Source organism: Saccopteryx leptura, unplaced genomic scaffold (assembly GCF_036850995.1).
Source record: "Saccopteryx leptura isolate mSacLep1 unplaced genomic scaffold, mSacLep1_pri_phased_curated manual_scaffold_16, whole genome shotgun sequence".
In the NCBI taxonomy this organism is placed as follows: Eukaryota; Metazoa; Chordata; class Mammalia; order Chiroptera; family Emballonuridae; genus Saccopteryx; species Saccopteryx leptura.
Genome location: NW_027095698.1, coordinates 1,338,674 through 1,362,021, shown reverse-complemented (window position 1 = coordinate 1,362,021; position 23,348 = coordinate 1,338,674). Strand labels below are relative to the sequence as shown.

General features: G+C 37.6%; 1 protein-coding gene across 1 annotated transcript in view; it reads left to right on the top strand.

The window, feature by feature from the left end:
- Nucleotides 1-23,348, top strand: part of LOC136386840 (dmX-like protein 1) — a 47,561-nt gene that overhangs the window by 11,052 nt on the left and 13,161 nt on the right. The window contains 5 exon segments of the mRNA XM_066357967.1: nucleotides 137-203; nucleotides 2,167-2,345; nucleotides 6,221-6,410; nucleotides 7,597-7,765; nucleotides 11,259-11,471. Of these exon segments, the coding sequence (XP_066214064.1) occupies nucleotides 137-203; nucleotides 2,167-2,345; nucleotides 6,221-6,410; nucleotides 7,597-7,765; nucleotides 11,259-11,471 (818 nt within the window).

The following is a 23,348-nucleotide window of genomic DNA, read 5'->3' as shown; positions in this document are numbered from 1 at the left end:
ACTTAAAAGTAAGTGTAAAACTTGTGTTATCAAAAATTTTGTTATTTGAAGAAATTGCTGAATATTGTTTATGGAGTAATATTGCTTTCTCATTGAATTTTTCTTAATAATTATTCCTTATATCTTTAATTTACAGAACTGCTTCCCAAATTTATTTAATGAAATTTTCACCAGATGGGGAATTTTTTGCCACTGCTGGGAAGGTAATTTATGAAAATGCTATTGACAGATTGTGTTTATGGTTTATTTGAAACTTCAAAAAACTTAGAGTTTTATTTTTTTATTTAAGTTGAAAATATTTTGTTTAAAATGTGAAATAGTAAAATTTGGTTCAATATGACTTTATTAAAAGGCAGTATGGTATAATTGAAATAGCATAGACTTAAAGGTAATCTGTCGTTATTAAAACTGCCATTTACCAGCTTTTTGATATTGGGTAAATATACTGCTCAAAAAATTAGGGGATATTTTATAGCTTCATATTCATTTTGAAATATCCTGTAACTTTTGTGAGCAGTATAGTTAATTTCTTTGCGCTTTGGCGTTGTCATTTGTAAACTGAGGATAAAAAAACCCTACTTCAGATCATTCATCATAGGGTTAATTTAGACAGTAGAAGTAAAGTGATTGGCATGGTGTCTTGCATGTAGAATACTATCAATGAACTATTGCACTATTTATATTATCTTTTTTTTTTCTGAAGCTGGAAACGGGGAGAGACAGTCAGACAGACTCCTGCATGCGCCCGACCGGGATCCACCCGGCACGCCCACTAGGGGCGACGCTCTGCCCACCAGGGGTCGATGCTCTGCCCCTCCGGGGCGTCGCTCTGCCAGGACCAGAGCCACTCCAGTGCCTGGGGCAGAGGCCAAGGAGCCATCCCCAGCGCCCGGGCCATCCTTGCTCCAATGGAGCCTTGGCTGCGGGAGGGGAAGAGAGAGACAGAGAGGAAGGAGGGGTTGGGGGTGGAGAAGCAAATGGGCGCTTCTCCTATGTGCCCTGGCCGGGAATCGAACCTGGGTCCCCCGCACGCCAGGCCAACACTCTACCGCTTAGCCAACCGGCCAGGGCCATATTTATATTATCTTTAAGCTGACATATATTAAGGATTAAGATAAAAGAAATTACAAACTTTCCAGAGCAGTGGTTCTCAACCTTTCTAATGCCATGACCCCGCAATACAGTTCCTCATGTTGCGGTGACCCCAAACCAAAAAATAATTTTGGTGACTACGTCATAACTGTAATTTTCCTACAGTTAGATTCGGAATGTATTCTCATTGCTTTAGGCGACCCCTGTGTTTTGGTCGTTCGACCCCTGCCGGGTTCGCGATCCACAGGTTGAGAACCACTGTTCTAGAAGGACATTTGTAATAATTTTCTTTGTCATTACCTATTGATTTTAGAATAATGTATTTCTTTGAAAATATTTTATTTTTAATTATTGGTTCACAGAGCAGTTAATGCACAACTGAAGTTACTGTTCTCATTGCTCAAAGCCTTCTGCAGGTTAAGAATATGAGATACGTACTCTAAATCCTCTGAGGTTTTTTTAGGAGAGAGTGGAGCTGTTATTCTGATTGACTTTAAAGGTGGGAATGCAATTATGGCTTAAGAGTAAAACCTGGTACATTTTAGTCTCTCTTGTTCCCTTATTTCCCAGATTAGGAGGTGCAATTTTTATTTTTCTTAGGTTATTTTATATAGTAGTAGTTTTTAAATGCTTATTATCATCTTCAATATTTTCTTTGTACATCATGTGATAATTCATGAAAACTGCCCTTTTCAGACATTATTAGTCTTTGTAAGTCTGTTAGTGGTAATGCTTTCTTATTTGATATTTGGGTAAGTGGAAAAAAAACCCGTAACTTATCTTTCAGTCTTTTCTGAATGACTCTATTTTCCATACTGTATGGTAACTAGAATTTTCCTTGAACCAATCCTTGCATAATGTACGCATTCACACATTTTAATTCTCAGAGCACAATAAGGAATGCTAATAGAAAAGTATCAGAATCAGAGGTTTTCTTCTCAGTTCCTCCATGCTCAACCCCTTTTCCCATCCCTGTTTCTGTGATTGGAGAGAAAAATCTTACATTTGCTATTTAACTTAATCATTAAATCTGATGTGGATGTTTTTCCATGTTTGTTTGTTTTTTTCTCTTAGGATGACTGTCTTTTAAAGGTATGGTACAATGTAGAAAACTGGCGGACAGCTGTTACCTCTCCAGATAAAAGTTCAGAAAAACAATCCCAAGGAGAAATTGACTTTTCTTTTGTATATCTGGCCCATCCTCGAGCTGTAAATGGATTTTCCTGGCGTAAAACCAGCAAATATATGCCTAGGTCAGTGGATTAGTAATTTTTCTCATGTATTAAGAAAACATCATCTTTGGGACTTTGACTACTTTTCTTACTTTGAAAATTCATAGGTATAGGACTTTTACCTATGAAGATTCAAGTAATATTAGATAGTCCCTGACTTGCAAACTTCTGGTCACAGGTCAGCTGTGATTGACATTTAAGAGGAAAGCCATGTGAAAGGATAATTTACTTCTACAGAGTTGTGCATCTTTTTCTTCTCTATGTTATGATTCCAATTCTTGTATCCCTTACTTATTCTCCATACTGTTGTTTGCATGGACTTTTTCAAATTTCATTACTTTATCTAGTACCGTCTATGTGTATCTCCTCCGGTTAAAAAAAAGCAAGAACAAACAACCCCTAGCGTTATTGAGAGGACATAGCAAGAGACTTCAAACATTTATTTAATTATATCCAACATCTTTGAGGAAAAGAGAGTGGGTTATACATTAAGATGCCCTGAACTAGGTATTAGTTTAACCTATACGTGCATATACAAGCACTTCCTTTCTTCCCTGTAGCACTTACAAGACTTGATATCCCATTGAATTGTTGCCTGTACTTAGTAAGTTATAAAGATTACTTAAGTATAGATAGAAATCCCTTTTTTATTTCACATGGCCATTTTCAACTTGACCATACCGTGGAGCAGTACAGTTTTTCCCTTTATGACTTGCAGTGTCCTAAACTGATCTGTGGTAGTGTGCCTGGACCATTTGTTGGCTTCAGTTTTGTTCTTCTGAGGCAGCAGAATATACCTAGATTTACAATATATATATATATATTAAGACTTCTTTAGATCAGTTTAAGGTCCATAGCAAAATGGAGGGGAGGGTATAGAGATTTCCTATATATCCTTTGCTCTCAGACATGCATAGCTTCCCCTCATGTCAACATTCTCCACATTTCTTAGAATTCATGAACCTTTATAAACAAAGTATTATTATCTAAATTCCATAGTTTACATTACAGTTCACTGTTGGTGTTCTGCATTTTACGGACAAATGTATAATAACATGTATCCGTTATTGTTTTACCTAGCTTTTGAGCTATTTTCTGGTGTGACAGTTATTATTCTTACCCCAGCTCCCCATTATAGGAAAGAATATGAGTAGTATACTCTGGAAACAGTAATGCTTCTGTTGTTAGGAGGATGTGTCAGTCTTTGGCCTAAAGAAGAGTGCTGTAGACAACCTATATTGTTAGCAAAAGCCCCTCATCCCTGCTTTACTTTGAGAACTATTGCTTAGTAACTCTAAGATCATTGCCCACACATGTAAAAATGTGTTTAGAATAGACTGAGCTGTGGCATATGTTAACTCTTCTTTTAAAAATTGTAAATCATCCCAGTAAAAATAGCTATCATCATGAACTGTGAGCCTTTTAGAAGTATCTTTTAAAAGATTACATCATTTCACAGGCTAATTTCTTCTAATATATCCAATTGTTTTCATTCACTGATGTTTAGGCTACCAGCCTTCTAAAAAAGAGGCTTAAAAATATTGTATCTTTTAGGAGAAGTCAGGTCTGCTCCTAACCTAGTTCACTCAGTGTTGGCAAAAAGGCCCCAAGAGCTCTTAACAACTAAATTTTGCATCATAGGGAGCTGTGATATATAATTATAATTTTCTGTAGTTATGGCATCTTTTAGAGGTCTCCAGAAATTTACTTTTGGATCTATGTCATTTAAGACCAGCTAATCTCCCTGAGCTCTCTCATTTTCATTTTTGTTACTTTCTTATGAGAATGAGAGACATCCCATCAAAGATATGGCATCTTCTCTGGGCAATATGGGAAGTTTGTTTTTCACATAAAATTAAGATACTCAACCAAATGGTAATAGTATGCAAGGGACTGCTGGCTTGAGAGAATAATGGGGAAGTGTTTGTCATAAGCATATACTTCTTTACTAATTAAAAAATTGATAAATGTAGGACAGATTGGGAGATTTGATTATATCCTCTAGAAACCTCCAAAAATTAGTGTAGATAACTAGTTTCAAACTGTGTTATCCTGTTGTTACATCAAAATAGGAGGGGTGATACACCCATAACATGGTTGCCTTCTCTAAGGTTATACCTTTTTATTTATTTTATTTTTTGGCTATACCTGAGTATGATATGCCATTGAAGAAAGCATTAGATATCCTAATGAAGAAGTGAGGAAGGAAGATTTTGCCAGAGAAATGCCTCAAACAGATCAGAGTGTTTCTTACATGCTCTGCCTATATATTACCTGCCAACTGTTTACACTGACTGTCTGTAAGGTTAGCTATCCTGTGAGGTGAGGAAAATCACATGGGGTCACCCATTCAGGGTCAAAGCCCTCTTCTTGCTTCTGAGTTGTGTACCTTTCTTGCTTAATTTGCTGCCCTTGCCTAAGTTCTTATGCCTTTTCTGACTGCTGTCTATTTAGCCCTTTAGTCTCCTACATTCTGCTTTTCCTTGGTAAGCCTTTCCATTCTGCCAGTTGGCACTACCGATTGGCACTATGAACCGTGAACTTTCCATATTTCCTTTTGATATATTTTCTTCTGTTTCTGTTTGTTTACTCTTGATCTCATTGCCACTGCCTGTGTGTGAATGTATTATAGAGAAACAGAGAAGGAAGGGGGATAGAAGAAGGGCATAGGGGACTAGAGGGAAAAAAAAGAGGGAGAAAAAAATGAAGGAGGAGGGAGAGGAAGGAGGAGGGGGAAAGAAGAAATAGTTTGAAAAGGAAGGAAGGAGTAGGAAGGGGGAGAGGTAAAGGGAAAGAAGGCAGAGAGATAGCAAGGAAGGTTAGTCTGGAGAGGAGAAGCTGAGAATTGAAGGAGAGAAGCCCAGGGAGTGGGTGGCAAGGGAGAAAGAAGAGTAGACAGAGAAGGGAAGGAAGAGGGCAGGAAGGAGACAGATGAGAGCATAGAGGAGGAAAGCTGAAGGGAAGAGCAACCAAGACAAAACATGCTGTCTCCCTTTTCTTCCCCTTTGCTATGGTTCTTTTATGATCAGGTAGACATATTTAACAAAGCGACTGCTACAGAATATTTTTATTTCTTTTTATTTAGTTTAACGTACTGAGTTACTTGATAGAAGTCTTCTACTGATTGTTTTTAAACAAATATGTTTGAAAGAGTGTCTATTACAGGATATTGGGACTCTTTTTTTTCTAAAGTTTCAGAGTGTCCCAATAGGAGGTAGTTTTTGTTGATGGGGTTTCAACCTTATATTTTGATGCTTCCATAAGCATCAAATGCTTATTAATATATGTGCAGTTAGTTTTGCTTTTATTTTGTGGGGTGGCAAGACAGTAAATTCACTGACAATCAGGAATGATTCAGGGAGGAGGTGGCTGTACGTCTTTCATCATTAATTTTCTGTTCTTACACTTGACTGCTTTCAGCATGTATGTTAGGCAAGGAGAGAATAAGTGTACTAGTTAATGTAGCCTGTTAATCACCAATGTGCATGTGCCTGTACAGGAAGTAAAAATGAATCATTATGAAGTATTTCAAATAACCATTCACTGAATAGATCAGAAAATTTAAAAATTTTAATAGATGTAATTGGGTGTTTTTCTTTTTAAGAGGGATTATGGCACGATTTCAGTCTTTATTCTTTAGCAATAAGGAAAATCTTAGATTATTGAAAAAAGAACTACCAAATTCTAGGCAGAAAAGAAATAGGTTAGCAAGCATTTGTTGCGATGAAATCAAATACCCACTCAGTTGTAATTTTGACTAAAAATATTGCATACATGTGCATTGATATTTTCTTCATTGGTACTTTAGCTGTGTGTGTGCATTATAATAGAAACATTGTAGAATGTGATACTGTGTGAATTTATATTTTTGCCTCTAAAATATTTTTATTCCTTAGGGCTTCTGTATGTAATGTACTGTTGACTTGCTGCAAAGATAATGTGTGTCGTCTTTGGGTAGAGACATTTTTACCAAATGATTGTTTACTACATGGAGGTGACATCAACCATTGGACCGAACCAATTAATTTAACAAATAACTTGGAGAGAAACTCTTCCAGTAAAGAACGAGTTCAAAATACTTTAGATGTGAGTGTTCTCGCTAGATCTTATTTCTTACAAATTTTAAAACATTTTGTACATGGAATTGCCTTTTTTGTAATATCGGTCATAATATTCAAAGTCATATGGATAGGTATAAAAAAATATGTCTTAGGAAAATCTCAGAAAATTTTCAGTTTTATTTTGTTTAAAATATGTCCTTAAGGATTTTGTCTACAGTAAACAACCATTATAATTATGAAGTTAATCTTAGTTTAATTGAGTATAAGAAAAGGATGCTTATACTTATCTTAGCTAAAATAACAAAGTCTGAGGAAGCAAAGGTGTGACTTCAAAATTATTTATTTTCTTTAGAATTTGGGTGTTTTGTCCTGTCTTAATTACAGGAATGACTAGAGTAGTTTTGTCAGATTCTATTCTACGATTATCTTTAGAACCTCTCAAAACTGGAAGTATTTATTTTACTAAGTAGTGTAGAAAGTAAAAGTCAATTTTTGATGTTTGTACTAATTGAACATAGACTAGTAATGCAGATTCTTTTTATTCTTAATACTAAAAACAGGAAGTGATCTAAAAATGATTTATCTTTGAATGCTATGATTATGGAACAACTTTATGAATTATAATGGTGTTCTAATGACTCAGAATATTATTAAATATATAATACATGGAGACTCAACAGTTAGGAATCTGTCTACTTTTAGACCTTGAATTCTGTATAAACTATTTTATCTGAAGGATGAGAATAACAATATTTGCGATGTCTGCCTGGACCCTTATGCAGTGGATCAAATGAGATTATCTGAAAATGCTTTGTAAATTATGAAATACCACCCTAATTTATTATGGTAATATTATCCAGTGCTTTGTGGTCATAGGGAGTAAGGCATGGATACAAAGAAAACAGTATACATAGAGACGTCATTGTCCACAGACACATTATTGTAAAACCAAAACTTTAAGTTCAGAAAATTAATTATCAGGAAATAAAACCAAATAAAATTGTAATGTATTGTACGATATTTCAGAGTTGGTCAGTTTAAGTTCTAAGCTTGTTTAGGTTTCAAATTTGCTATACAAAACTACTGAAAGCTATTTGTACATATAAACTCATCTGAAATAGAATATCTGTAATGTCTAACAATACTGTATAGCTTATGCATATGTCCTTATGACAGTATAGGCATTAGTTTTACTTTGTTTATTCACACAGGTCAGTCTGAGACATTTTCGTTGAGGTCGGAGGAGGTCTCTGGCCTTTGTAGCACACACCGGATACCTGCCGCATCAGCAGGACCCACATCACGTCCACAGGAACGCTCCGCTGCATGCTAATGCACTTTGCCACTTTCATATCGCAGCCAGCATCAACCCTGCCACGGGTAATGAGCACTGTTCAAAAAAGGTTTTTGGAATTGAGTAGATTGATTTGATAATAAGTCATTTTTTTAGTTTTAAATAGGTAAAAAAATTGGAGGTGACTTTCTTTGTTAATTTTTCATTATAGCCAACTCACTAGCTACACAAAATGAGACTTTTGTTTATTTCTTTGTTCCTTAAGGCTATATATGGTTTGTGATTTAAGATCTTGATAAGCCATTGAGATACTTTATTAATGTATTCACAAATTGAGATTAGAGTTAATACTTATCACAGATTAGGATTTTATAATTATTGTGTAGTTGTTAAAACCAATGTGGTAGAGCCCTGGCTGGTTGGCTCAGCGGTAGAGCATTGGCCCGGCGTGTAGAAGTCCCCGGTTCCATTCCTAGTCAGGGCACACAGGAGAAGCGCCCATCTGCTTCTTCACCCTTCCCCCTCTCCTTTCTTTCTATTTCTCTCTTTCCCTCCCACAGCCAAGGCTTCATGGGAGCAAACTTGGCCCGGGTGCTGAGGACGGCTCCATAGCCTCTGCCTCAGGCGCTAGAATGGCACCAGCAGCAACAGAGCAATGCACCAGATGGGCAGAGCGTCGCCCCCTACTGGGCATGCCGGGTGGATCCCGGTCGGGCGCATGCAGGAGTCTCTCTGACAGCCTCCCCACTTCTACCTTCAGAAAAATACAAAAAAAAAAAAAAAAAAACAAACGAAAGGAAAGAAAAAAAGCCAATGTGGTAGTACTTGATCTTTGGAGCCATTTCAGAAATAGAGCAGAGATATATAGAAGTTATAACTGAAAGAATTAAGAATCTCATTCCTGTAGTCAAATATGTACAATTAGATTGACAGATCTAGAATATCTGGATCTGTCTATAAATTTGATGAAAATAAGTGCTCATTTTAGGAAATATTTTCTGTGAGTTTAAAAACCAACTGATCACAGGCCTGACCTGTGGTGGTGAAGTGGATAAAGCTTTGATCTGGAACACTGAGGTTGCCAGTTCAAAACCCTGCACTTGTCTGGTCAAGGCACATATGGGAGTTGATGCTTCCTACTCCTCCACCCTTTCTCTCTCTCTCTCTCTCTCTCTCTCTCTCTCATTCTCACTCTCCTCTCTAAAATGAATGAATAAACAAATAAATAAATAAATAAGCCTCAACTGATCACAGCTGGGACATTTAAAGTAGAACCATAGATTATTACTGGGAAAAAAATTAAAACAGTAATTGCCTATCATTAATGCCATCTGTATAGAAAATGAATAGTAAAAGCCTTTTTCATCTTTCTTGTACCCTACTTCTCCCCAGAAGATAAGCATTAATCTGAAGTTTTTATGTATTTGGGATATTCTTAAGCATAAATTTAACATCACCTATTTTCCTATAGCACACTGGATTTGCTATGTTGCATTCTTCAAAGACACAGTGATAAATATGATCCATTAGTTATTTGAATAAAAGTGACAAGTGCTTTGATAAAGTGTAGAGATACTTGTGGTAGGAATAAAGAGTATTTGATGATTCTCTTTTATTTGGTTTACAACAGTCCCAGCTCTAAAAGAATTCACGAGCCAAGAAACTGTAAAGGGGAGTGCTATTATTTTTGTTAAAAAGGTATACAGGCTTGGAAAAAGTCATTACCTTTATCAAAATATATACATTGACAATACGGTGTATATAAGATGTGTTGCACCTGAAACCTATATAGTTTTGTTAACCAGTGTCACTGCAATAATTTCAATGTAAAACTAAGTTAAAAATAAAGACCAGTGGAAAAAATGTATCTACACACACACACACACACACACACACACACACACTTCCTCCCTCTCTCTCTCTCTCTCTGACAAAGTTTATAATACCCAGAGGTAACTTTAAGATTTGTGGAATAATTTGAGTCTCTCTGAGTAAAAGACAATATTTTTAGATTATAGAAAGCTTGAATTCTCACTTGGAAAAGGCTAAGGGCCTTACTTCCAGTGGAGCATCTCTTTGACTTCCTTTCAATAAGGAAACATCTAAAATGTTCCTTAGATTGTAGGTCCCTAAGGAAAATCCCTACATACAGAGCAAATCAAAGCAAAATATTATTAGCAGGTAGACAGACAAAATTTTTTCCTGAAATTATAGATCTTTTGTAATGACCTTTCTGGATGCTCTATTTCTTATTTAAAACCCCTCTCTCAGGTTTGGCCTTATTTATTTGCCAAATAGAAACAGGAGAGGAGCTCGTAAGAGCCTATTCTCTTAGTTCTGTTTTTGATATCCTTTCCATGAACATTCCTCATAAAAAAATGACTTAAATCAAATTCTTTAAGTGAGGTCAGGACAAGGAAATGTGTTTTTTGTTTTGTTTTGTTTTTAAAACCAGAATGCTTCTGCTAAAAGCCAGCATTAGTCCCTCCTTGTGTATCTTAGGTACTAAGTCTGTCATCTACCAGAGGCATTCCTGATTTTTTGGGGGTTGATTATAAATCAAAAATCAGAAAACTCTACCGATTAGGATTCTTGCAGGCCACTGTCTTAATCCCTGCATTAGTGTTTATCACCTAGAAACAATGGAATGGGCAGTTAAGTCCCTCACTGCTTTTATTGAATGTTTAGTCTGTGCCAGTATAGGGACTGAAGATAGTGACAGGAAGTGGAGAAAGAAGGGAGATAAAAACATGTGATCCTTGCTCTCATGAAGCATAGAATTAGACTACATTCTCTGAATCTATTTCAGCCTTTACTCTTCAGCAGATACCAGCATGAGCTACACTTAGATGTAATTTAATATGATAGACAAATTTTTTTCTTCACCTCTATTAATTAGGGATTGTCATAACTTACTTTGAATTTGTACTTCAAAATGTTTAATTTAGCAATTATATCGAAAGTAATACCAGGGGACAATATTTTTATAGCTGATTTGGTTCTTCTTGAATGCCTTTCTTGAATATAAGAAGGGAACATCAATTTTTCACTTTCCAACATCGATCTTGATGTTAATAAATAAGCAGTGTCTTAGAGTTGTATTGATGGGCGGGGTCATTAAAAAAGTTGAAATTTCAGTCTGTTAAGTAAGAAGGAAAGTTGTTGTGCAGTTAAATCACTGGTTCCTTTGATGTCATAATGATGGGTTTTGCCTGGTAGATCAGGTTAAAATATGTTTCTTAACACAGTGTATATATAAATTAAGACTTATTAAAATGTCTACAAATTACAAATGTTTCTCAATGAGAATTTTTTAGAATTAAGGAAAATATATGAATATAAAAATAAATTATTATACATGACCTAGAATATATAATTTTATCTCCTTTATAATAGGTATGTTAAATTTACCATTAAGTCTGTTATCAATAATAAGTGGCAGACTTTATATTGAGAGTCTTATTTCTAGATTAAATAAAATGTATTGCAGAGGTTTAAAGATAAATGGAACAGTCAATAAAAAATGAGACCTGGATGTTTTGTTAGAAATTTTAATTGTGTTTTTGTTTTTCTTTACAGACATTCCACTTCTTCCTTCTATTACATCTCTAACTCTAAGTGAACATGAAGAGAAGAGTGGACCTTTTGTGGTACACTGGCTAAACAATAAAGAGTTACATTTTACTTTGTCCATGGAAGTCTATTTACAGCAACTTAGAAAACGTTTTGAACAGCCATCTTCTGAGGCCAGTGTAGAAGACTTGAATCAGGCAGATGTAAAATCTGATGAAGGTAAAGCTTTATGAAGGATAAAAAATGTAAATTTTGTTCAAAATAGCAGAAATTTTTATATTAGGGAAACACTAGCCACTGTCAGAAATAAACTTCAAAATTGCCATTGCATTAATACAAACGTGGACTAGCTCATTTAATAATTTAGGGCAGGGGTCCCCAAACTACGGCCTGTGGGCCGCATGCGGCCCCCGCTGCACTTCCGAAAGGGGCACCTCTTTCATTGGTGGTCAGTGAGAGGAGCACAGGATGGCTCCTGGAGTACTGTATGTGGCGGCGCCACAAAGCGCGGGGCGCTCACATACAGTACTACTTTCGGTAATGCGGGACGCACGTGTCACGGCTCCGGAAGTGCATCATATCACTTGTTACAGCTAGCAGTGACAAATATGGAACCGGACATTGACCATCTCATTAGCCAAAAGCAGGCCCATAGTTCCCATTGAAATACTGGTCAGTTTGTTGATTTAAATTTACTTGTTCTTTATTTTAAATATTGTATTTGTTCCTGTTTTGTTTTTTTACTTTAAAATAAGATATGTGCAGTGTGCATAGGGATTTGTTCATAGTTTTTTTTATAGTCTGGCCCTCCAACGGTCTGAGGGACAGTGAACTGGCCCCCTGTGTAAAAGTTTGGGGACCCCTGATTTAGGGTATGTGTTCCTGTTCTAGGTTCCTGTTTCTTCTACTAGTGATGTAGTGATTCACACATCTCCATACATAGGCTGAGTCACCCCCTAGGGCCTTGCCACTTAAAGGACTATCTGTGGACTAGCAGCATTGGCAGTACCTGGAAACATGTTAGAAATGCACAATCTTGGCCCAGGCCCATTAACTCAGTTGGTTAAGAGCACTGTCCAGAAAAGCAGGGTTGTGGGTTTGATCCTTGGTCAGGGCACACATAGTAAGCAACCAAAAATAAAATAAATAATACACAACTAAGTGAAACAACAGATGCTTCCCTTCTCCCTCCATCCACTCTCTCTCCCTTCCTCTCTCTGTCTCTAAAAATCAATAAAAGAAAATAAAAAATTAAGCCTGACTTGTGGTGGCGCAGTGGATAAAGCATCGACCTGGAACCCTGAGGTTACTGGTTTGAAATCCTGGCCTTGCCTGGTCAAGGCGCATATGGAAGTTGATGCTTCCTGCTCCTCCCCCACTTCTCTCTCTCTCCCCTCTATCTCTAAAAATGAAAAAATAAAATCTAAAAAAAAAAAAAAATTAAGCCCTGGCCAGATAGCTTGGTTGGTCAGAATGTCCTCCTGGAGTGTGGAGGTTGCTGGTTTGATTCCCCGGTCAGGGCACATACAAGAGCAGCTCGATGTTCCTGTTTCTCTCTCTTCCTGCTGCTCTAAAAAAAAAAAAAAAAGCACAAGCTCAGGTTCTACCCAGAACTACTAAGTAAGAGCCCATACTTTGAGGAAATCTCCAGGTGATTGTTATGTACATTAAAGTTTGAGAGGCTTTACACTAGGACCTAAAACTCTTCTGCTTTTAGCTTTAATCAGTTGGTAAAGAGAGGAGACAGTATGGCTGTTTCTCAATTTTGATTCAGAATTGGCACATAATCATTTTTTTTTATATATATAATTTTATTTTTTTAATGGGGTGACATCAATAAATCAGGATACATATATTCAAAGATAACAAGTCCAGGTTATCTTGTCGTTCAATTATGTTGCATACCCACCACCCAAAGTCAAATTGTCCTCTGTCACCTTCTATCTTGTTTTCTTTGTGCCCCTCCCCACCCCCTATCCCTCTCCCATTCCCCCCTCCCCCCCGTAACCACCACACTCTTATCAATGTCTCTTAGTTTCACTATTATGTCCCACCTACGTATGGAATAATACAGTTCCTGTTTTTTTCTGATTTACTTATTTCGCTTCGTATCATGTTATCAAGATCCCACCATTTTGCTGTAAATGTTCTGATGTCATCATTTCTTATGGCTGAGTAGTATTCCATAGTGTATATGTGCCACATCTTCTTTATCCAGTCATCTATTGATGGGCTTTTTGGTTGTTTCCATGTCCTGGCCACTGTGAACAATGCTGCAATAAACATGGGGCTGCATGTGTCTTTACGTATCAATGTTTCTGAGTTTTTGGGATATATACCCAGTAGAGGGATTGCTGGGTCATAAGGTAGTTCTATTTTCAGTTTTTTGAGGAACCACCATACTTTCTTCCATAATGGTTGTACTACTTTACATTCCCACCAACAGTGTATGAGGGTTCCTTTTTCTCCACAGCCTCTCCAACATTTGCTGTTACCTGACTTGCTAATAACAGCTAATCGAACAGGTGTGAGGTGGTATCTCATTGCCGTTTTGATTTGCATTTCTCTAATAGCTAAAGAAGATGAGCATCTTTTCATATATCTGTTGGCCATTTGTATTTCTTCCTGGGAGAAGTGTCTATTCATATCCTCTTCCCATTTTTTTATTGGATTGTTTGTTTGTTTGTTGTTGAGTTTTATGAGTTCTTTGTATATTTTGGATATTAGGCCCTTATCTGAGCTGTTGTTTGAAAAAATCATTTCCCATTTAGTTGGCTTTCTGTTTATTTTGTTATCAGTTTCTCTTGCTGAGCAAAAACTTCTTAGTCTGATGTAGTCCCATTCATTAATTTTTGCCTTCACTTCTCTTGCCATTGGAGTCAAATTCATAAAATGCTCTTTAAAACCCAGGTCCCTGAGTTGAGTACCTATGTCTTCTTCTATGTACTTAATTGTTTCAGGTCTTATGTTTAGATCTTTGATCCATTTTGAGTTAATTTTTGTACAGGGGGAGAGACTGTAGTCCAGTTTCATTCTTTTGCATGTGGCTTTCCAGTTTTCCCAGCACCATTTATTGAAGAGGCTTTCTTTTCTCCATTGTGTGTTGTTGGCCCCTTTATCAAAAATTATTTGACTATATATATGTGGTTTTATTTCTGGACTTTCTATTCTGTTCCATTGGTCTGAGTGTCTATTTTTCTGCCAATACCATGCTGTTTTGATTGTCGTGGCCCTATAATAGAGTTTGAAGTCAGGTATTGAAATGCCCCCAGCTTCATTCTTTTTCTTTAGGATTGCTTTGGCTATTCGGGGTTTTTTATAGTTCCATATAAATCTGATGATTTTTTGCTCTATTTCTTTAAAAAATGTCATTGGAAGTTTGATGGGAATTGCATTAAATTTGTATATTGCTTTGGGTAATATAGCCATCTTGATTATATTTATTCTTCCTAGCCAAGAACAAGGTATATTCTTCCATCTCATTATATCTTTTTCGATTTCCCTTAACAATGGTTTATAGTTTTCATTATATAAGTCCTTTACATTCTTTGTTATGTTTATTCCTAAGTATTTTATTTTTTTTGTTGCAATCGTGAAGGGGATTATTCTTTTGAGTTCCTTCTCAGTTGTTTCATTGTTGGCATATAGAAAGGCTATTGACTTCTGTATGTTAATTTTGTATCCTGCGACCTTACTGTATTGGCTTATTGTTTCTAGTAGTCTTTTTGTGGATTCTTTGGGGTTTTCGATGTATAGTATCATATCATCTGCAAAAAGTGATACCTTTACTTCTTCTTTTCCGATATGGATGCCTTTTATTTCTTTGTCTTGTCTGATTGCTCTGGCTAGAACCTCTAGTACCACATTAAATAAGAGTGGAGAGAGTGGACAACCCTGTCTTGTTCCTGATTTAAGGGGGAAAGCCTTCAGTTTAGTGCCATTTAATATGATGTTAGCTGATGGTTTATCATATATGGCCTTTATCATGTTGAGATATTTTCCTTCTATACCCATTTTGTTGAGAGTCTTAAACATAAAATTGTGTTGTATTTTATCGAAAGCCTTTTCTGCGTCTATTGATAAGATCATGTGGTTTTTGTTCTTTGTTTTGTTGATATGGTGTATTACATTAACCGTTTTACGTATGTTGAACCATCCTTGAGATTCTGGGATGAATCCCACTTGATCATGATGTATTATTTTTTTAATATGTTGTTGTATTCGATTTTCTAGTATTTTGTTTAGTATTTTAGCATCTGTATTCATTAGAGATATTGGTCTGTAGTTTTCTTTTTTTGTGCCATCCTTGCCTGGTTTTGGTATGAGGGTTATGTTGGCCTCATAAAATGTGTTTGGAAGTATTGCTTCTTCTTCAATTTTTTGGAAGACTTTGAGTAGAATAGGAACCAAGTCTTCTTTGAATGTTTGATAAAATTCGCTGGTATAGCCGTCAGGGCCTGGACTTTTATTTTTGGGGAGGTTTTTAATGGTTTTTTCTATTTCTTCTCTACTGATAGGTCTGTTTAGGCTTTCTGCTTCTTCTTGACTCAGTCTAGGAAGGTTGTATTGTTCTAGGAATTTATCCATTTCTTCTAGGTTGTTGAATTTAGTGGCATAAAGTTTTTCATAGTATTCTACAATAATTCTTTGTATATCTACGGTGTCCGTGGTGATTTCTCCTCTTTCATTTTGGATTTTGTTTATATGAGTTCTTTCTCTTTTTTCCTTGGTAAGTCTTGCCAAGGGTTTGTCAATTTTGTTGATCTTTTCAAAGAACCAGCTCCTTGTTCTATTAATTTTTTCTATAGTTTTTCTGTTCTCTAATTCATTTATTTCTGCTCTGATTTTTATTATCTCCTTTCTTCGGCTGGTTTTGGGTTGTCTTTGTTCTTCTTTTTCTAGTTCCTTAAGGTGGGAAGTTAAGTGGTTCACTTGGGCTCTCTCTTGTTTGTTCATATATGCCTGAAGTGATATGAACTTCCCTCTTATCACTGCTTTTGCTGCATCCCATAGATTCTGATATGTCGTATTGTCATTTTCATTAGTCTGTATATATCTTTTGATCTCTGCACTTATTTCTTCTTTGACCCATTCATTTTTTAAAAGTATGTTGTTTAGTTTCCACATTTTTTTGGGATTTTTTTCCTCTTTTTTGCAGTTGAATTCTAGTTTCAAGGCTTTATGATCAGAAAATATGCTTGGTACAACTTCGATTTTTCTGAATTTGCTGATGTTGTTTTTGTGGCCCAACATATGGTCAATTCTTGAGAATGATCCATGTACACTGGAGAAAAATGTATACTCAGTCACTTTGGGATGAAATGTCCTGTAGATGTCTATCATATCCAGGTGCTCTAGTGTTTTGTTTAAGGCCACTATGTCTTTGTTGATTCTCTGTTTGGATGACCGATCTAGAGCCGTCAGCGGTGTATTGAGGTCTCCAAGTATGATTGTATTTTTGTCAGTTTTTGTTTTAAGATCAATAAGTAGCTGTCTTATATATTTTGGTGCTCCTTGGTTTGGTGCATATATATTAAGAATTGTTATGTCTTCTTGATTCAGTGTCCCCTTAGCCATTATGAAATGGCCATTTTTGTCTCTGAGTACTTTTCCTGTCTTGTAGTCAGCATTATCCGATATGAGTATTGCTACACCTGCTTTTTTTTGGATGTTATTTGCTTGGAGTATTGTTTTCCAGCCTTTCACTTTGAATTTGTTTTTATCCTTGTTACTTAGATGAGTTTCCTGTAGGCAGCATACAGTTGGATTTTCTTTTTTAATCCATTCTGCTACTCTGTGCCTTTTTATTGGTGAGTTTAATCCGTTTACATTTAGTGTAATTATTGATACTTGTGAGTTCCCTATTGCCATTTTATATCTTGCTTTCTGTTAGTTTTGTGTCTTGTTTGATCCTTCTCTTTTGTTTTTCTATCTTTTGTTTTTATTTGGTTGTATTCCATACATCTTTCCACTGTTGCTATCTTTTTTATCTCATGTGCTTCTGTGGTGGTTTTTTCAATGGTGGTTACCTTTGAGTAATGAAAAGGGTCCCTACCCTGTTCATTGTAGCGAACTATTTTGTGAGTACTTTTGCACTCCATCGTCCTTTGCTACTGTTAATCTCCATCTTCTCCCCCTCTTTCTTTTTGTTGTTGTCACAGTTTAAATTTGGTTTTATTGTGTTCTTCTTGGAGCTTTTACTTGTGGCTCTGTTTTTTTTTTTGTTCTTTGTATCTGATTGGAGAACCCCCTTTAGTAATTCCTGGAGTGGGGGTTTTCTGATGATAAATTCCCTCATCTTTTCTGTATCTGTGAATGTTTTTATTTCTCCTTCATATTTGAAGGATAGCTTTGATGGGTATAGTATTCGTGGCTGAAAGTTCCTCTCTTTCAGGACTTTAAATATTGGGGTCCACTCTCTTCTAGCTTGTAGAGTTTCTGCTGAGAAATCTGATGATAATCTAATGGGCCTTCCTTTATATGTTGTATTCTTCTTTTCCCTGGCTGCCTTGAGAATTTTTTCTTTGCTGTTGGTTTGTGTCAATTTCATTATGATATGCCTTGGAGTAGGTTTGTTGGGGTTAAGAAAACTTGGAGTTCTGTTTGCTTCTTGAACTTGAGGCTTTAGTTCTTTCCACAGGCTTGGGAAGTTCTCATCTATTATTTGTTTGAGTATGTTCTCCATTCCATTTTCTCTCTCTTCTCCCTCTGATATACCTATTATTCTTATGTTATTCTTTTTGATGGAGTCAGATAATTCTTGTAGGGCTATCTCATTTTTTTTAATTTTTGAGTCTCTTTCTTCTTCTCTCTGTTGTGCCTCAAGTTGCTTGTCTTCTATTTCACTAATCCTCTCTTCTATCTGACCTGTTCTATTAGCTAAGCTTGTTACTTCGTTTTTCAGCTCGTGAATTGAGTTTTTCATCTCTGTTTGATTTGTTTTTATAGTTTCAATTTCCTTGGACATATATTCTTTGTGTTCATTGAGTTGTTTTCTGAGCTCCCTAAATTGCCTTTCTGTGTTTTCTTGTATATCTCGGAGGATTTTTAGGATTTCTATCTTGAATTCTCTGTCATTTAGCTCCAAGGTTTCCAATATATTAAATTTTTTCTCCATAGATTTTTCCTCATCTAGCTGTGTTACCTCTCTTTCTTTTGTATCCATGATATTCGATTTTCTCTTCCTTAATGGCATCTGAGGGTGGTTTTGTTGATAGTATTAATGAGATTTAATAAAGAATAAAAAGTTTAAAAAATAATAAAAAAAATCGAAAAGAGTTGTTTTTTTAAAAAAAAATTAATAATGAAATAAAGAAAAATAAAATAAAATAAAAATTAAAAAAAAAAAGGAAATTATTCCCCCCCTCCTTTTTTCCTCTCCTCTCCTCTCCCCTCTTTCTTGATAAAATCTTGTGGTGGACTGTGAATTATAACAAACAATGCCTGTGATGGAGGGCCTGAATTGGGGAAAAGTAATAAAGGGGCAAAAAAAAAAAAAAAAAAAAAAGAAAGAAAAAAGAAAAAAAAGAGCGTATGGACCCACAAAAAGCAAATAAGGAAAAAATTTGGGTCAAGAATAAAATGATTTGCTTTTAGGTGTTGGTTGTCTAAGAGTTATGATGAGAGGATTAAGAGGAAAACGGAAAAATGGGGGGACAAATTAAAAAATTACTATTGTATTTAGTGGAACAAGAACTAGATAATATGGAGAGCCAGGGATGGGAGCACTGCTAGTGAGTTAAAAAGGTGAAGTAAAAACCCCCCAAAATGCCACAAACATAAGTTTGAGTCCCAGATAAGATAATTTGTTTGTTATTGAGGTTTGAATGAGAGGAGATGTAAAGGAGAAAGGAAGAAACTAATATAGAGGGAGAAAAGAAAGAGAGAGAGAGAAAAAAAAGAGGGAACCACTAAAAGAAGAAAAAAGAAAGGAGAGAGAGAGAGAGAGGAGTTAAGGGTTTTGGAGTGCAACCCTCATAGAGAGAAAGGAAGAGAAGAGAAAAGATAATGGGAGATGTAACACTTATGGGTAGTGTAGTTCAAGGAGAGGAGAGAGTAAGACTGGCAGAGAGTTAATCGGCCAAATTGGAGGAGGAAAAAAAAAGTATCAAGAATGAAGATAAGAGAAACAAACGAACAAATATAATAAAATGGGATAGGTTATAAAGTCTGCAGATTATTCTTGATTTTGAGAGGTTATCTTCTTGCTTTTTCTTTTCTCTCCCTCTTCCTGGTCGGTGACTCTGTACCCCGGGTTTTGCCCCTTTGCCACGCTCAGGTGGAGGTTTGCAGTTGATAAGTCTCTATGGCAATGTCATGTATTGTGCTTTAGTCTCGTTGGCAGTCGAGGCTCATTAGCATTTATAGGCTCCGACAGTGAGAGAGTCCGTGTTCCTGGAGCCTTTCTCCTAGTCTTTCCTTCCTCAATTAGTAGCCTGATAATCCAGCTATGGGGTTGCTGCTGCCTCTGCCTGGATAGTAAGAGGCTCAAAGAGCTGGCAACTCCCCACTCTATTTCCACTCAGCACAGGGCTCTGGGTAAGGCTCAGTCAGTCAGAGCTGCTAGCATAATCAGGCAGGGCTTTCAGCCCACTCAAAGACCTCTGGCTCTGCCACTCTGTCCGGTAACACAAGCGGGTGCCCACTTCCGGGGCGCTTGGAGGAAACTCTCACTCACTGGCTGCGCGCGCAGACCAGGATATCCGGCCAGCAGTCTCACGCTCTGAGTGAAACCCCCAACCGCAGGGAAAAGTTGCAGCGTTGGAATTGAGTCTCGCTCCGTCCCCGTGCGCGGCTTTTGCAAGGCGCTGGGGCGGCCCGAGATTCCGCTTTGGCCCACACAAAGGCCCCTGACTCTGCTCCTCTGTGCGATAACACGGGCGCGCACTGCCGAGGCACTCGGAGGAATCGCTCACTCCTTATCTGCGCGCGCAAACCAGGATATGAGGCCGGCCGCGTTTCCCTCTGAGTGAAACACCCTCAGCAAGGAAAATCTCCACCATTGGAATTAGTTCTCACTCCCTCCCGTGCGTGGCTTTCCCAGGGCGCTGGGGCTGCCCAGAGACTCTGCCCTCGGCCCACAGAAAGGCCTCTGACCCTGCCTCTCCGTGGGGCAACACGGGCACCCACTCCGGGGCCTAGGAAGAAATCTCTCGCCCACTAACTGCGCACCAACCAGGAGACCGGGTAAAATGGCCGCGCCGCTTGTCTTTCTTTGTTTGGGTTTGGCGCGAGTGTTAGCTTGTATTGCCCGGGTTGCCACAGGATCAGATTTTCCTCGGCTTGGATCTCCGTGCCACAGCCTGGTTCGGCCGTTTGTGTCGCGGCCTGGATGTATTCACCCCCTTTGCCCGCCTCAGTTTCTATATTCACAGTTACCAGAGAAAGCCGCCCTGTTTAGGTTAGTGAGGAAGGCGGAGCATTTCTTACTCCCTATTTCCTTCGGGGTTTGGTTATATATTTAGCCAATTTTTCACTCAATCATACCTTTGGGTGTATTGCGAAGCATCTGGAAGCTCCAAGTATAGGTTTTTCTGTTTCTGGTTGAAGATCTTGTTGAGTTTTGGGGGAGATTTATCGGTATCGCTTCCTACCCCGCCATTACTCTGACGTCATAACCTCATTTTCTTATTTCATTGGAAAGCACTAGTTACAGGCTCCATGCGGTCCCTGACCTGGATAACCAGCCATTCTGTGTTAAGAAGTAGGAAGCACAAATTTGTGGTGGCCACTTAACCATCTTTGCCATAGGTGGTGGTTCATACATCTTTTTGTTTTTAAAAAGTTTTAATTATGAGATTGTACATGCTCATTAGGAAAATAAATCAAATGGTGTAGATAGGTTTAAAGTTTCCGTATTGAGTGTCCTACGTTTATTCTTTTCTATCTTCCTACACACGTATTCATATAGGCAGTTTTTTTTTAAATTCTACTATGAGAGTTCATTTTTAAACCAAAAATAGTGTTTTGCAACTTGCTTTTTAAATTCAAAATGAGAACTTTTCCATCTTTTTTAATAGCGCCTGAGTATTCAATGTTCAGAGAAAACTTTATTGATGGTATTTAAATTGATTTAAATTGTTTTTCACTGTATTGATAATGGTACAATGACACATCTTTTCGTCATTGTGTTAAATTTGTATAGCATAGATTCCTAAGTATGGAATTGCCAGGTATAAACATTTTAAATTTCAATAAGTTTCGATAATTTCTGCCATATATTTTTTTTCTTTCTTTTTTATTTTATTTTTACTTTTTCAAGAGACAGATGGACAGGAAGGGAAAGAGATGAGAAGCATGAGCTTGTAGTTGCAGCACTTTACTTGTTTATTGATTGCTTCTTGTACATGCCTTTACTGTCGGGCTCCAGCTGAGCCAGTGACCCCTTGTTCAAGCCAGTGACCCCTTGTTCAAGCCAGTGACCCTGGGCTTCAAGCCAGCTACCTTTGAGCTCAAGCCAGCAATCATGGGGTCATGCCTATGATTCCATGTTCAAGCCAGCAACCCCGCACTTAAGCTGGCAACCCTGCTCTCAAGCTGGATGAAAATATACTCAAGCCAGCAACCTTAGTGTTTTGAACCTGGGACCTCAGAGCCCCAGGTTGATGTTTTATCCACTGTGCCACCACTGGGCAGGCTCTGTTATATATTTTTTAATTTAACTTTTTAAATCTTATTTTCAGATTAATTTCAGATGTACAGCATAGTAACTTCTGCCAAATTGACCTCCAGAAATGCTTACCAGTTTATACTTTCTCTACGTACATTCAAATATCTTTTTTTCACGTCCTTGCTATTATACTATACTATGTTACGTTTTGCCAGCCAATATGAGGAAAATGCCAACTTGTTTTACTTGGCATTTTCTTGAATGCAAATTGAACAGAATTATTTTAGCCCTTTCGTAGTTTGCTGCTTCTTCCTCTTTTCCTGATTTTCTATTGAATTATTTTTTTCTTAATGATTTGTGTGTCTTGACCAATTTTTAGAATCTGGTAAACAGTCTAACATTTTTGAGAGTCTCTTTTAAGAAAGTCTCTCCAGCCTGACCAGGTGGTGGCGCAGTGGATAGAGTGTCGGGCTGGGATGTGGAGGACCCAGATTCAAAACCCTGAGGTCACCAGCTTAAGCGTGGGCTCATCTGGTTTGAGCAAAGCTCACCAGCTTGGACCCAAGGTCACTGGCTCGAGCAAAGGGTCACTCGGTCTGCTGTAGCCCCACGGTCAAGGCACATATGAGAAAGCAGTCAATGAACAACTAAGGTGTCGCAACAAAAAACTAATGATTAATGCTTCTCATCTCTCTCCGTTCCTGTCTGTCTGTCCCTGTCTATCCCTTTCTCTGACTCTCACTCTGTCTCTGTAAAAAAAAAAAAAAAAGAAAGAAAGTCTCTCTATTCCTAAACAGGAATAGGGATCAGGGTATTTGAATAGAGGCCAGAATATACATATTTACCTTTGTTAAGTTGTTATACCAGTTTATTTATTTATTTATTTTTGTATTTTTCTGAAGCCGGAAACGGGGAGAGACAGACAGACTCCCCGCATGCGCCCGACCGGGATCCACCCGGCACTCCCACCAGGGGGCGACGCTCTGCCCACCAGGGGGCGATGCTCTGCCCCTCCAGGGTGTCGCTCTGTTGCGACCAGAGCCACTCTAGCGCCTGGGGCAGAGGCCAAGGAGCCATCCCCAGCGCCCGGGCCATCTTTGCTCCAATGGAGCCTCGCTGCTGGAGGGGAAGAGAGAGACAGAGAGGAAGGAGGGGGGGAGGGGTGGAGAAGCAGATGGGCGCTTCTCCTGTGTGCCCTGGCCAGGAATCGAACCCAGGACTTCTGCACGCCAGGCCGACGCTCTACCACTGAGCGAACTGGCCAGGGCTATACCAGTTTATTTTTAATTACCTATGTGTTGAAGAAAATCTGAAAATTGGGCACCATAAATGTATTTGTTTAAAATGTCCTATCAGTTATAAGTGCATATACCTAGAGAATAGGTGGTATAACAGACTCGGGTTTTGGTAAATCTTAGTTATGAAAAAAGTGAAAATTACATTCCAATAATGTATTTTTAAAATTCAGCCCACAATTATAGCGCTGG